At 37.2% G+C, this 13,539-nt stretch overlaps 1 protein-coding gene and 1 pseudogene across 2 annotated transcripts; both read right to left on the reverse strand.

Annotated features, from left to right (window-relative positions):
- Positions 1-1,928: 1,928 nt before the first annotated feature.
- Positions 1,929-9,771, reverse strand: LOC147517852 (chaperone protein dnaJ 10-like; annotated as a pseudogene). Its single transcript, XR_015213092.1, has 19 exons — positions 9,645-9,771; positions 9,544-9,580; positions 9,207-9,323; positions 8,096-8,249; positions 7,795-7,924; positions 6,935-7,093; positions 6,667-6,846; positions 6,033-6,113; positions 5,558-5,698; positions 5,140-5,318; positions 4,711-4,853; positions 4,415-4,620; positions 4,203-4,313; positions 3,699-3,792; positions 3,513-3,594; positions 3,364-3,419; positions 2,794-2,933; positions 2,549-2,625; positions 1,929-2,177 (listed from the first exon to the last, which is right to left on the reverse strand). The product of XR_015213092.1 is annotated as a chaperone protein dnaJ 10-like (transcript).
- On the reverse strand, positions 9,695-10,497 carry LOC147517853 (uncharacterized). The gene is made up of 3 exons (XM_086593731.1): positions 10,285-10,497; positions 10,072-10,173; positions 9,695-9,959 (listed from the first exon to the last, which is right to left on the reverse strand). The coding sequence occupies exons 1-3, from the start codon at positions 10,495-10,497 to the stop codon at positions 9,789-9,791; spliced, it is 486 nt and encodes a 161-aa protein (XP_086449857.1). The 3' UTR covers positions 9,695-9,788.
- Positions 10,498-13,539: the final 3,042 nt, after the last annotated feature.

A 13,539-nucleotide genomic window follows, 5' to 3' on the forward strand; every position in this document is an offset into this window, starting at 1 on the left:
TAACAAGATAGATTTCATTATATCTTCTTTGTTGGTCCCTGTAAAAGGTAAGAATAGATTATACCGGGTATGAATGTATTAGATTGGGTACCTAGGGGCAGAGCTTAGTAGAGAAAGAGAGGCTTATTGTTAGTACTTACTTAACTATCCTCTTAGTCCTATTAAGGATGCTTGCGTACTATATAGGCGGGCATAACTACCGTGAAGCGAAGTTCCTCCCGGAAAAAGGGAGGAGCGTAACGCCTAAGAGTATGATCTATACTTTTCTATTTTGATAGCTCAATAGTTAACTAATTCGCCTAACGAGGAAGGCCAGTCAAGTTCACTATCTTTTGCCTCGGGAACGTTTAGTGGTCCATAAGAAGGAGACTAGTAGCTTTTCGGCCTTGATCTATAGGGCTTAGTTGAAGTTTATCCTTGGTGGGAACCGCAGTCCTTGTCCATGTTGGAACTGTTGATGGCGATTACCGCTCAACTACTGAGATGCTTTTAAAGTCGACATAGGGGGCTAGGCAGGTTAGCGTAATTCGGATGGATTGTCTCATTGGGAGAGTTTTAATACCAAACCCTTAGTCATTTGGACCGAAAAAGGTACTATACTATTTTTTTTTAAACGAATTCTTCTAGGAGGAAGACATATGTCCGCAGGCGCTTTTCTTTTGGTCTTGGCTCGGCTTACTATTTTATCCTTTTTTTTTTTTTTTTTACTGGGGAGAGACTTTCTAGAGTCCCTCAAAGGGAGCAAATCGAAGGTGGTTTACGGATCCGCCAGGTCCTTCAACCGCCCCTTTTTCTTGTTAGGCTTGTACTAATGAGTGGTAGTTCCTTCTCGTACTTTCGTGAATGTCTATCCCGTCTAGAGCTTGGCTAGACACGGACTAGACTTAGCTCTTGCTTGTGATGTACCTTGAATACCTAGGGAGCCCGTGATCCAAGCTCCGTGGGCTAGTTGTTTCTAGGAGTAAGGGAGACCACACCGGACATGATGTTGGTAAAACTTCCAAAGTAGAATTCCCGTCCATGTCAAGTATGTCGACGGGGATGGGAATTCTACTTGAAAAGGGGACCGGAAAGAATGTGAGTGGCGTTCATGTTCGTGCTTACCTCTTTAGGCTAATACCCCGACCTTGCCTCGAGGCGGAGCGAGGTCTTACGCTCGATCACGCTCATACGGGAGAAACGGACTATCATGATTGGGTCGACCAGGCCAGATCATGACATTGGGGACCATTATGGGCGGGAGTAGGATACTCTACTCTGGGTGGAAAGAAAGATGGAGGCACTACACCAAAAAAGGTTTTTACTAACAGCTATATCTGTTACTTATATTTTTACTAACGCTTATATCCGTTAGCTCTGGGGTGTTACAGTCACTTAGGCTAAATTTAGTAACGGATATAACTGTTACTTAAATTAATCTTAGTAACGCTTATATCCGTTACTATAATTCTTTGTAACGGATAGCCAACTGTTAATCGGTAGTTTAATCTATTCATTTCTAACGGATATAAGTGTTAGTAACGTTTGGCGCTGCTTTAGTTACTTTTCTAGAGGGAAATCAATTTTCATATGTCACAAATATATCCGTTAGTAATAGATGTGCCACTTGCTATTAATATTGATGTGTGTAACGGATATATCCATTAGTAATAGATCTGCCACTTGCTATTAATATCGATATGTGTAACGGATACATCCGTTAGTAATAGATGTGCCACTTGATATTGATATCGGTATATCCGTTACACACATCGATATCAATATATCCGTTACTAAATTTTTGTCAGTTAAAAAAAAATATATTTATTTTTTTCTCGGGTCAAAATGTCAAAAAAAGTTCACCCTGCACATATGAATATTCCATCTTATAAAGATATCACATTCCACAAACTTAATCAACATATAATAACAAAAAACAAAACCACTAATCAATTAAACATTATTATAAAAATATAGACACTAGTCCAAATTCCAATTTACAAATCAAACTTATATAGAAATGACTTCACCTAACCTAATCTTGGGATGTCTAATATGCTGTCATAGAATATCTCATTGTATTGGTTGTCATTGGTCGCCTGTTATTGCTCTCTCGAGTGTTCCCCCATCAGTTTTAGGGGTGCACATCTGCAATTTCCATAACTTCTCCCACGATATCACCACTTATTTGACAAAGCCTGGCAAGAATTGAAAAAAGTGAGAAACATTACAAAATTTCTTATGAAACTTTTCGTCTGGTTGTGAGAACTGAAGAAATGATGAGTGGGTTAGTGTGGTGGGCTAATGTTAGCTCTTGCAATAGCACTTCCTCAGCTATTAGACCACTATTTGAATAAAGCTTATGGATAAGAACAACTAATTTCTATAGACGAAGGCATACTAAAACATTTCATCCCATACAAATCACTTCAAGCCGACCCACAATGGTTTTTGTGACTTTACTAGCTCTAGTAAAATGTTTTTTGACAAAGGCATTAGGATGGAATACTGGTAAAAAAAAATGTCACAGAAGTTAACTAAACGGATGGTATTAGACAAAGATAAACACCTGGAAGAGAAGAGACCGTTACTTTGTCTCCAGATCAAATTGCTTAGTTACCCGGTAGCCAGGCCGTCCAATTTTGACTGCAAGTGAAAGAAATAAGTCAAGATTATGTTAAGGATACAAATAAATAAAGATTTATTCATGAACCACACAAGGGTTACAAGTAGGCACCTACTTATGCCGACTAATTTTTTGCATTGGGATTATGACCTATAATCTCATAATATATTGTCACAGAAAGCACGTACTCTGATTTGAATGGTGCATTGGTAGCTCCAATAATAGTGCTAAAAGCAACATCTTGAAAAGGACCTGCCATCTTTCCCCGAGGAAACCATCGACCAATTAAAATCCGCCAGACACCACCCTCTTTCGGAAAATTCTCCACCTGCCAAAAACAGCCAGAGTATGTGATTACTAAAATGTATCTAAGCAAAAAACTCAAAGGAAATAATAAAATGATGAGACAGTAGTATTGCTTGGTTCTTCTCAAAATACTGAGGTTAAGTTCCTACGACAGTTCAAATCTACCATGATAGGAGCAGAGTTCTACCTCAAAGTAAAATGTTGGTCTCATTCAGGATTGAGTGGGTTTGAATCTAATATTCATTAGTTCACCAGTGTACATGAATTTTAACATGTTTACAATAATTATGGCCTCTTTTACAGAAGGGGAGGGGGGAACAGACTATCTTAAATATAAACAGTTACAATTGGGTGTCCTTGAAGCACCTTCAATAAGGTATACTTTTCAAAACTTTAATTATCGAGGAATTATGAGTCTATGGTAGATGAGATCAAGACATGGAAGTACGTACCCAGTACCTTGACCATTGCCATTATTAGCAAAGGGGTCGAAATTTTCGATTGTATCCTGCAGAAAAAGGTGTTGCATAGTCAAAGAGCCTTACAAGTATATGACCTAATCTATTTAAGGTCCAAATATTGTGGTAAGAAGTTAACTCACTCTGAGTCCTCCAGTGCAATGAACTACAGGAACAGTTCCATATCTCATTGCATACAACTGGTTTAGGCCACAAGGTTCAAATCTTGAAGGCATCAACAATATTCTTGTAAGTTTGCAACCTATGAAAAGAGTAACCCAGCAATTATCTTATGAGAAATAAGAACATTAAATCCAACCCCTTCTTACCAAGTTCCTAGAGAGTTAGACCCACCAACCGGAATGACATAAGGTCTTTTTCCTTCCCTTATTAAGCCGCTCTCCTTTAGCAATTAGTAAGCACCTGCAAAGAAAAGGGTGATACCTTTTCAACTGTTCAAAAAGGAAAGAAGTATAGTAATGTTGGACAAGGAAAACAAGATAGCAATAGTAATGGCATGAGCAGTTAGAGCCTCAGCCCAACAGTTCTATCAGGTCAGGCCTAGTTGGTCCAAAACTCCAAAATGATTTACCTTATATTGTAACTAAACAACAACAAAAATTCAATCAACATTTAATTGAACCTTTTGCAAGGTATTTCCTTTTTCCTTTTTGAATTTCCAAATGATGGACTTTAGGTTCTTGAAGATTGTTAAATCCTTTAGTATAGACTCAGATGGAAATGGTATCCAAACATACATTTCAATTTTTGCATGTAAAGGATGCACTTTCAGAGATAAAGAAAGCATTGGAACATGTTGCAAAGAGACAAACCTCACTCCCAGTATTGGCATACTCTTCCTTTGACACAAGATCAACATGAGCTCCCACTAAACGCTCAACAAGGAGGTTTCCCGTCAATCCAGGATCACTGTCAACTAAAATCTGTGAAAAAAACGTAAAGAAAAGATGTGAACCAACTCTCCCACCTGCCCTGCGCAAAGTCAATAACAACTCTTCCCTCAAAACGATTTTATCAAACTGACCTTAAATTTCTCATGCCATCGTGAGGACTTCCACAGTCCACTGAATAGTCCTGTGCAACATCGACTCGTACCATCCCACTATGTTCATCACTTATATGATATAACACCGCTATCTAATTATCTTCATGCTATCCTTGGCGAAAATGGATGTACAACTAAATTTTGTGAACTGTGATACTCCTGATCACGTTAGGCAATCCATGAGCCTGCCTGACATAAATAGAGATACATAACTTAGGCAAGCAATAACTCTACGCCAGGGCATACATGGTTTCCAAGCAACAGAAAGCACGCACTCTGATTTGAATGGGGCATTGGTAGCTCCAATAATAGTGCTGAAAGCAACATCTAGAAAAGGACCTGCCATCTTTCCCTGAGGAAACCATCCAAGATCCCCACCCTTCTTTCTTGACGGACATTCTGAATATTCTGATGTTAGCTGAAAATACAAAACAAAGTAAAAAGCTCAATGTTTGTAAATTCTCTTTATTTTAACAATCTGCCCACTCGTTTCTGATTGTTTACAATTCAACAGATCCAAACTCATCATCACATCATCATATGAGCAATGTAGAATCACCAAAGGCTTGCTATTTTAGACAATTAGTAGAATTCATATGATTATCTTAGTTGTTCGCACTTGATATAAGAAAAGTGGCAAGCTTTTCAAGCAATACACACACACAAGAAAGTGATGAAAAGAGTTCGAGATGTTCTCGTGGTACCTTAATGGCTTAGCATAAGTGATAATCACATCATTATGGATAATTAATTGGTCTGGTGGAGGGGATAGTATCTAATTATGAAAACTGATCTGGCAGCATTATTTGCCTTTGTACATGATCTCTTCATCATCCACATCATATGCTGGATTACAAAGACATCTGAACAGTCTCCCTATGCCCTGCCACAGATTATATAACAACGTCACATAGTAATAACAATTTTCTAATAGCTAAGTGTGAAATATGTTGTCTTCATAAGAGTGGCGAGTTCTTTTCTACTTGGCAGTGTAAAATTTTGATTAAATTTTAGTTAATAGAATGCAACACTCTGTAGGAACTTGGCAACCTACACAATAAAAGGGCAAGGGTAGTTTTTCTTTCCTGTAGGAAGGTAGATGTGAAGAATAATTGGACATACCTGAGTGATTGCAGGAGTTCGATAAGAAAGTGCTCTTGGTGAATCCTCATCAGAAGAGCTATCAGAACTGCTTGCATCTTCATAAACATCAGAGACACTTTTCCTCCTTGACGTTATAGAACTTTGTGCGGGTTTTTCCTTCTAAAAATAGATCATGAGATATCATTAACACAATACTACAAATCTACAACATTCCAAAGAACTTGGTGTACAGGTTATAAAGAAAAGATTTATCATAAGTATACATTTAAAGAAAATTACACTTCACAAAACTCGGGTATAACAATTAGTATTCTTTTCTTAAATGTTGAAGTTCTCTCATGTTGAGAGAGAAAGGAAAGTAACTGCAAGTGCACCTCTGTTATCTTCTGCATACAATTTGGTGAACCTTATTTAATGGAATCTTCAGTACAAAGATATGGTACAATATTTTCCTTGAAAAATCACATCATACTGAGTGTAAAAGAAATAACACCTGAAATATTTTCCCAAGATTCTTTAAAGCTAGCGCACGAGCTTTAACTTCCTCCTTCTTAACATTGTTTTCTTTTAGCACCTGCAAATAGATACACCAAGTCAAAGTTACTCTTGAAAAGAAAAAAAGAAGGAAGTTAAGTGAGTGTAGTCTTTTAAACACTATTAAATTAGTATTTCTTCCTATTCAGAATAATATTATCTATGTTTAGGTGTGAAGTTGAACCAGGAATCAACAAATAAAGTCAGTTCATGTAAGTTATGACAATGAAAACCAAGTCAAACATTTTTTTCCACAAATTCTCTATACACCAAAGTATACAATTACAAAGTGAAGTAGGTGCTTCACTGCTTCTGATCCCAAGCATCCAGAAATAGGCTTAAAAGATGATCATGGATCCATGATAATCATATCTAAAAGGAACTCGTGACAAAGGACCTACTTCAAGGACAACTAACTTAAAGGGCAGGTAACAAATCAATTATCAGAGTACTCCAATCAGATATATACGTACTTCTTCTATCCATGGCCAATATATTCAATCAACTTAAAACATGGACACTAGACCCTTCAATCCCGCACATATGTAGAATTACTTAATGATTCTTTAACAAGTTTGGACTCCTGAGCTTACCATTTGGCATACATGTAAAAAGAGTTACTTCAATGTCTACCACATTAAGTTTCCATAATGAGTTCATCAGAGTGTCCTTATTGGACAGTATATGTGACTCAACATCACTTCGAGGGCCATTACCGTCTATCTTAGATTGATGTTGAATGTCTTCTTGTAGTTGTAGAAGCTGGAAAGCCCCTGGATCATTTTTTTTTAATCAGCAGTAAGCAAAATTCTATGAGTAAAGACCAACAGAATAGAACGCGGTAGAATGAACATGAGATACCTTTTGTTGCTGTGACTTGTGACTTCCAGATGTGCCCTTTATTCCGAACCCAGTTCGTCAAAAAAGGCACACCTAAATATATAGCTTTCTTCCCTAGCTCTTGTGCTGCCTGTTTCACATATAGGTAACCAATGGTGTGTTGAATATCAACTCCAAAAGCTGTACTTTCAACACATAAGAAAAGAAATCATCTATCATACTCTGACCATTTTAGTCACATGATTAGCTGGTTTGTGGTTGCAACCTTACTTTGTGGGCACAAGTCTAAAAAAGCGAGGGGTAAGCGGTAAGCCTCAACTCAATTTGAGGGGCCTCAGGGTGTGTGTGTTTCTCATTAAATATCACAATTCGGGCAAGCCGAAGAGTACACAAGAATCAGCCATAAAAGTTGGAAATCAACCATGGGTTTTACATTATAGTGAGAGCAGCATGAACAGAAATCCAAATAGAGGCGGTTCGAAATGCCAATCACTCTGGTACCCTAGTGAAAAGAAAACCAACTAAAATTTAATTATGACGATGTGGTATTGCTATCCAGTTTTCTTTTATTTTATTTTAATAGGATGATATCCAGTTTTCATCAAGGTAAATTTAACAAAGACAAAACCTCCTATATGCTTAATTGACTTGCTCGCTTATATATTTTGGAAATGGTTCTGCTTATAGACTTCTAATAGCATAATTAAAAATAAAAAACTACCCTGTGGCCTACACCTATTTAAATTTCATAGATCATGGTTGGGTCTCTGGTTTATATATATAGGATTCAAACATGAATCTCGAATAAACATGGAATCGGTGTCCATTGCATTTTCTTATATAAAGTAATAATTAGATAGCCAGTGAATAGGATAGTCAACCTGCATTAGATAGCCGTTTTGCTTCATGTTCAGCACGTTGCACGAATCCATCTTTGTCACCACGAACGTATTGGTTAAGAAAATCTCTCAGCACCCTAGCGAGTTTTTCCTCTCGTTCCTTTTGGATAGCCTACAGTCAAGTAATTTAATGAATGAGAATGTTAGAGAACATAGATTTTATTGAGAAGCCTTGATACTAAAGCCTACAGTCAAATCCAGCGTGTGTCTATAGTACAAGGATCACCAGGTGGAACGGGCTTTTGTGGTTACAACAATGTAATGAAATTTTACAAACACTTACCTGCAACCTGTCACGTAGTTTTTCTGAAGTATCACTATCATCAGCTAATTCAGATGAAGCCATTGATGCTACTGCAAGGTGTCCAATGTAATCCTCGAAAAGTTCACTTCCAAAAACAAGGGCAAAAACAGCAGTGGGGTCCAACATGGTCTCCCTACAAAGATATGGGTATAATAGCTCAATTATCAGACAGAATAAGAAAAAGAAAAAAGAAACCATCATTATGAAGATGATGTTGTATTGTTGTGAATTAACTCATGGGTGGAACTCCCCCTGAAAACCAGCTAACAAGGTGAGGGCGCCTGAGTGCAAACCTTAAATGACCTTTGACGAAAACCAGAAAAAACATTGGTACCACCTAACGCCTTCAGATAGAAAATTTCATATTTTCCAATAACAAATTAGAACTGGACAGAAGGCTAACCAGTAGGAACATCGCATCCAAGTAAGCATACTATATGAAAAGTGTGTCTCATTCTTATAAATGAGGGTGGAACCGTCATCAAATTCTTCAAACACAAGCAGAGAGAGGAGAGAGTCCTTACACTGTACTTCAAGATGTAGAAGGATGTGTCGCTAGCAATAGCCACTAAGTCACCACTCGACAGCATTTCTCCAACAGTATGAACCTCGCATGCATCAAACAATTACACATTTATTAGTGATATAAATGAAAATAAGAACTTCATATTAAAATAGCTAATAGAAAGAAGAAGAAAATAAACAAAAACTAACCAGGGGTTTACGCATCCCCCGGCTGACTACTAATTGCTCAAAATATCTCGACATCTGCCATCTGCACCAGAAACTTAAATACACAAAAGGCCTTGGTTTGTTTACAACAAGGCAAGTCACGACATAAAACCAATAAAAAGATTTGACAGCTAAAGAGTTCATTATATTATTACAACTAGACAAGACTAACCACATAAAAATTTCTAGGCATGACAACACACCCAAAAAGTTCCAAGTTACGGCAACCACAACCACATAAAAATATGTCTTGAGCTTCAACTAAAGCAGAAAGAGCAAAAAGTAGAGAATCCAAAAAAGGTCTAAAACCTACAAACATCAAGCATACTTCAATCGCCCATCAAACCAAGCTATATACCATCCTTCAAGCCAAGCATTCAAAGTTTCATTACCATCTTGTGGACCATCATAAACAGCAACATCGGGAACCAATACTTCATCAATATACACTCTTCTCTCTCCACCAACTAGAATTCTGCCATGACAAATTTTTGCACTTACATCAATAGACCCCTTTAGCAACTTCTGTACCAAACTTATCTAGTAATGTGACTCTAGGCTGTTCAAGCGACCCAAAAGCAGGAGTCAAATTTTGAGGGGTTGCTGGAGAATGACGTTGAGCGGAACTTAACTAACTTCAGTTCAGGGTGTAGTCACACCCATATGTGCTTTGGCATTGGCTGTCACATTATTGCCTGTCGTAGTATTGCCTAGTTGTTGTTGAAAGAGAACCTATAAGGGCATAGATGAAGACATGATAATTTTAAAGTGTGGATTACATATTACTAACTCTAACCATTAATCGTAATTGCCAAGAAAAAATTGACCTTGAGCATTGATTTGACCTTAGACATGTCTGTCTCGACCTTTGATTTAAATGTAGCCACATCGGCCTCAACCTTTGCAACTGATGTAGCAGCCATTTGGTTGAGTAAAGCGCTTATGACAAGAAAGCATGATGTAGTTGCTTCCTAGAAACATTAGAACCAACTCCACGAACACGGTTCTTCTTATCCTTGCCAAGTACTTCAGTCAATGCATCGGAGTCGATGTCTCCCGTGTCAGTCTCTCCAGATGCTAGCATTCTTTCTTTAACTGCTTTCACTTGATCCTGCATTTATTTGTTTTTTTTTAAAAAAAAAAGCAATCAAATAGCCCAAAATATACCCGGTAGCAATCAAAAACTGAAGTTACAAAATAGAAGCAGTAAAACATCTACTCACATATTTTTCCTGAGCACTTTCCAAAACTGTTCCATCACTGCGTTCACGACCCTTAAGCCAATCATCAACTCGAGTTATTTTTTCTTGAGGGTTTTGTTGTTGCTACAGGCAAATAATCATTGCTTAGTAATAGTGCTTCAAAAAGGACGACAATAGTATTCATATCTATATACATAATCAAAAGGCTTAATAATTTAAAAATGATCACATTACCAAATCGTTATGCCTTTGGGAGAAGGTTCTCCTACCATTAGTACTACCAATAGTATTCATGGCCCTATTTGCGCATTTTTTCGCATTCCTTTCTTTTACTTTAGTCTGAAGCTCATAGTCGACAAAATCTACCCAAAGAGCAGGATTAATAGCAGGTGGGCAGTTTTCCTTAAGTGCTTCAATGTTTTCAGCTTTCTCCAAAAACTTTGCCATGTATGTCTTTTTGTGTCATAAGTTTTGAGAATAATTTGTCTCGACCAACGGACGAGTTTCAAAGTTTTCGACATTAAATTCGAATTCCTCCTATCATGAGTACAGTTGATAAGAAACAATATATTAAGACATAGCTTAGCTTAATGGTAAAGTTGATTATTTAATTAACATATTAAATAAATAAATAAAAATAATTACCGTCAAGGCTTTCCAAATTGCATCCTTAAAGCCATCATCCACTAGTCTCCAATCCTTGGTGTTTATAGGGATATTAAGCCTCACTTGGTTCTCTATTGCAGTTTTGAACTTGCTTGCATTTTGTCCAACAATTTGGCCATTAGGCCATAACTCAACAAGCACTTTCCCGGAGGGACCCATTAATTGTGTCTTCTTGGATGACTGAGAAGTACATTGACCTGTGGGAGAAGAGGCATCTGATGCAGTACGGTGTGCAGTTGTACCACCTGATTCCATTATTTAAAAATAGTCTAACAATTTCCAACAACATTTGAAAACAAATTATTAAGGATTTCATAACACTTAAAATATGACATAACCAATTATTCAAAAAGAACGAAAAGAAATAAAAAGAATATGCACTATCAAATTAACCATAATATCCAAAATTAATTTTCCAAACTACTAGAAAATCTTAAGATGATCATAAAAAAAGGAAGGCAGGCATTTGAACATATTTTCAAAATTATTGTACACTACAATCAACGACGTGGTTCTAGCAGTGATCTCAAATGAGGTTGCTCTGCAAGAGTAGATTGGAAGTCTTCTGGTTCGGTGCTTCTAGCTTGTCCACTTCGTTAGTCATTCGCCTTGGTGAATGTATAACCACCCACCAATCAGGATATTTCAAATCCCTCAAATGGAATACTTGATTGGCTTCTTTGGCACAAATGGCTGGCTCATCTAACATTTTGTCGGAACTCTTGAGCCGATTAAAATTTACCACCACCAAGTTAGAGTCTGGGCTTAACTTACATCCATTGGTCTTATCTTCCACCCTAACCTAGTCACAATAAAACACCACTTCCTTGAAATTTGTGTAATTCACCTCTAGTATCTGTTTGATGACTCCATACGACCTAGCAGACGTATCGATAGGACTTTTATCTTTCCTACTTGATGTAAATGTAGTAATTGCACTCATGCAAACACCACAGTCTTGCGTAAGAACGGTTTCATCGTGAGACTTAGTAGAAAATACATAACCATTGATGCGATACTTTTGAAAAGTTTTAGCTTTGAACAATGGCCCTCTAGCAAAGAACCACAATTCAGATGAAGTGTCGCCATTCTCCAACAACTACAGAGAGAACATACCACAATTCAAAAAGTGAAAATAACATAAAAACATAACTTACTATCCTAATTAACAAATACCTTATTATATAACCAATCGATAAAATTTATTTGTATCTCTACTTCTATTTTTGTTATCCCTTTTTTGCTGGCATGGGAACTAGATTGCAAAGACTCACGATACTCACTACAATTTATTCAAATAAGTTAGTATATATGTGTGAATTTATTAATAGGGAAGTAAACATTCATGCCAAAAACTAACACCTGTAGTGATCATCAAGTCCATCGACTTCCAAACGGAAAAGTAGCCATCTACGGATTTGTACAAATTGCTCCTTCGACAAAATCACATCTTTACCTTCAAGCACATAACCCTCATCACTATATTCATTATTTTCATCTAGAAACACTTGACCATTGGTTTTGTGATTCTTGGGCTGTGAATTTGGAATGTACTCCATTGCATACCTAACAAACTCACGAGACAAGATACGACTCTGCAATCGATCCTTCAACAAATCGTTTGTTACTGGGTATATCTTTGCACTCCTTCATTGACCTAATTAAGTGATAAACCTATGAATGCATTTATTAATTTTATTTAAAAGCAAGGAAAAAAGAATTGGGATTGAAAGAAGGATTATTTACCGTTCAAACGGATACATCCAACGATTTTGAGCTGGTCCACACATCAATGCCTCATCAGCTAGATGCACAACAAGGTGAATGCTAATATCAAAAAATGATGGTGGAAAGTACTTTTCCAGCACGCACAACGCCTCTACAACCATGTACTTGGCATCTTGGATTTCTTTCCGAATTACAACTTTCGAACACAAAAGGTTAAAAAATAAGCTTATCTGATGAAGAGCTTTCCGCAAATCAGGATGAGTTGGAAAAACATGTTGAAGTAGCATGGGCAAAAGATATTACATAATCACATGATAGTCGTGTGACTTCATTACAAGCAAACCAGGTGGATCAAGACTGACAATGTTACTCAGATTAAATAAAAAACCTGAAAGGAGCCTCAAAGTTTTCAAAGTTTTAAGGAAATCTATCTTCTCTGCTTTATCTAGGAAGAACGGTGTTGTAGGTTTAACTTGTTTCCCACTTGCAGGGTCAGTTTGCATCCACTGATCCCGATGTATGCCAAGTTCCCTCATATCCTCTCGTGCCTGGACTGTATCTTTCGATTTGTATTTCTTATTAAGGATCGTGTTTAGTATGTGCTCTGCAACATTCTTTTCAATGTGCATCATATCAATAACATGATGAACTTTGTGATAGATCCAGTAAACAAGGAAAAACAATATGGACTTTCTATACCAGGCCGATGTAACTTCATTACCTTCATTGTCGTCAACCACAATTTGACCACCTCTCTTCCGCTTTTGACCAGGTTTATACTTCACATAACTCAATGTTTGCAAAAGTACATCGCCATTTAATCGTTGAGGAGGATTTCTACGCTCTTCTTTCTTGCTACCCACTAGCCCCAAGTACTTGCCGTTCCTGAACGGGTGATTGCCTTTAAGAAATATATGGTAATCTAAGTATACATTTTTCCTACTAGACTTCAAATATATGGAAGGAGTATTGTCACCACAAACAGGACAAGCTTTGTAACCATGCGTTACGCAGCCCGCTAAGTTTCCATATGCAAGCAAATCATGGATTCCCCACATTAGCATAGCCTTCAAAGTAAAATTTTCTCTTTTGTTC

This window comes from Coptis chinensis, chromosome 2 (assembly GCF_015680905.1).
Source record: "Coptis chinensis isolate HL-2020 chromosome 2, ASM1568090v1, whole genome shotgun sequence".
NCBI lineage: Eukaryota > Viridiplantae > Streptophyta > Magnoliopsida > Ranunculales > Ranunculaceae > Coptis > Coptis chinensis.

What these genes read in the sequence shown, in the direction of transcription:
- LOC147517853 (XM_086593731.1), bottom strand. Translation starts at nt 10,497, where the DNA reads ATGGCAAAGTTTTTGGAGAAAGCTGAAAACATTGAAGCACTTAAGGAA. An exon ending in CCCAAAGGCATAACGATTTG is followed by an intron (nt 10,174 to 10,284) that starts GTAATGTGATCA and finishes ATTTGCCTGTAG; the next exon opens with CAACAACAAAACCCTCAAGA. An exon ending in AAAGTGCTCAGGAAAAATAT is followed by an intron (nt 9,960 to 10,071) that starts GTGAGTAGATGT and finishes AAATAAATGCAG; the next exon opens with GATCAAGTGAAAGCAGTTAA.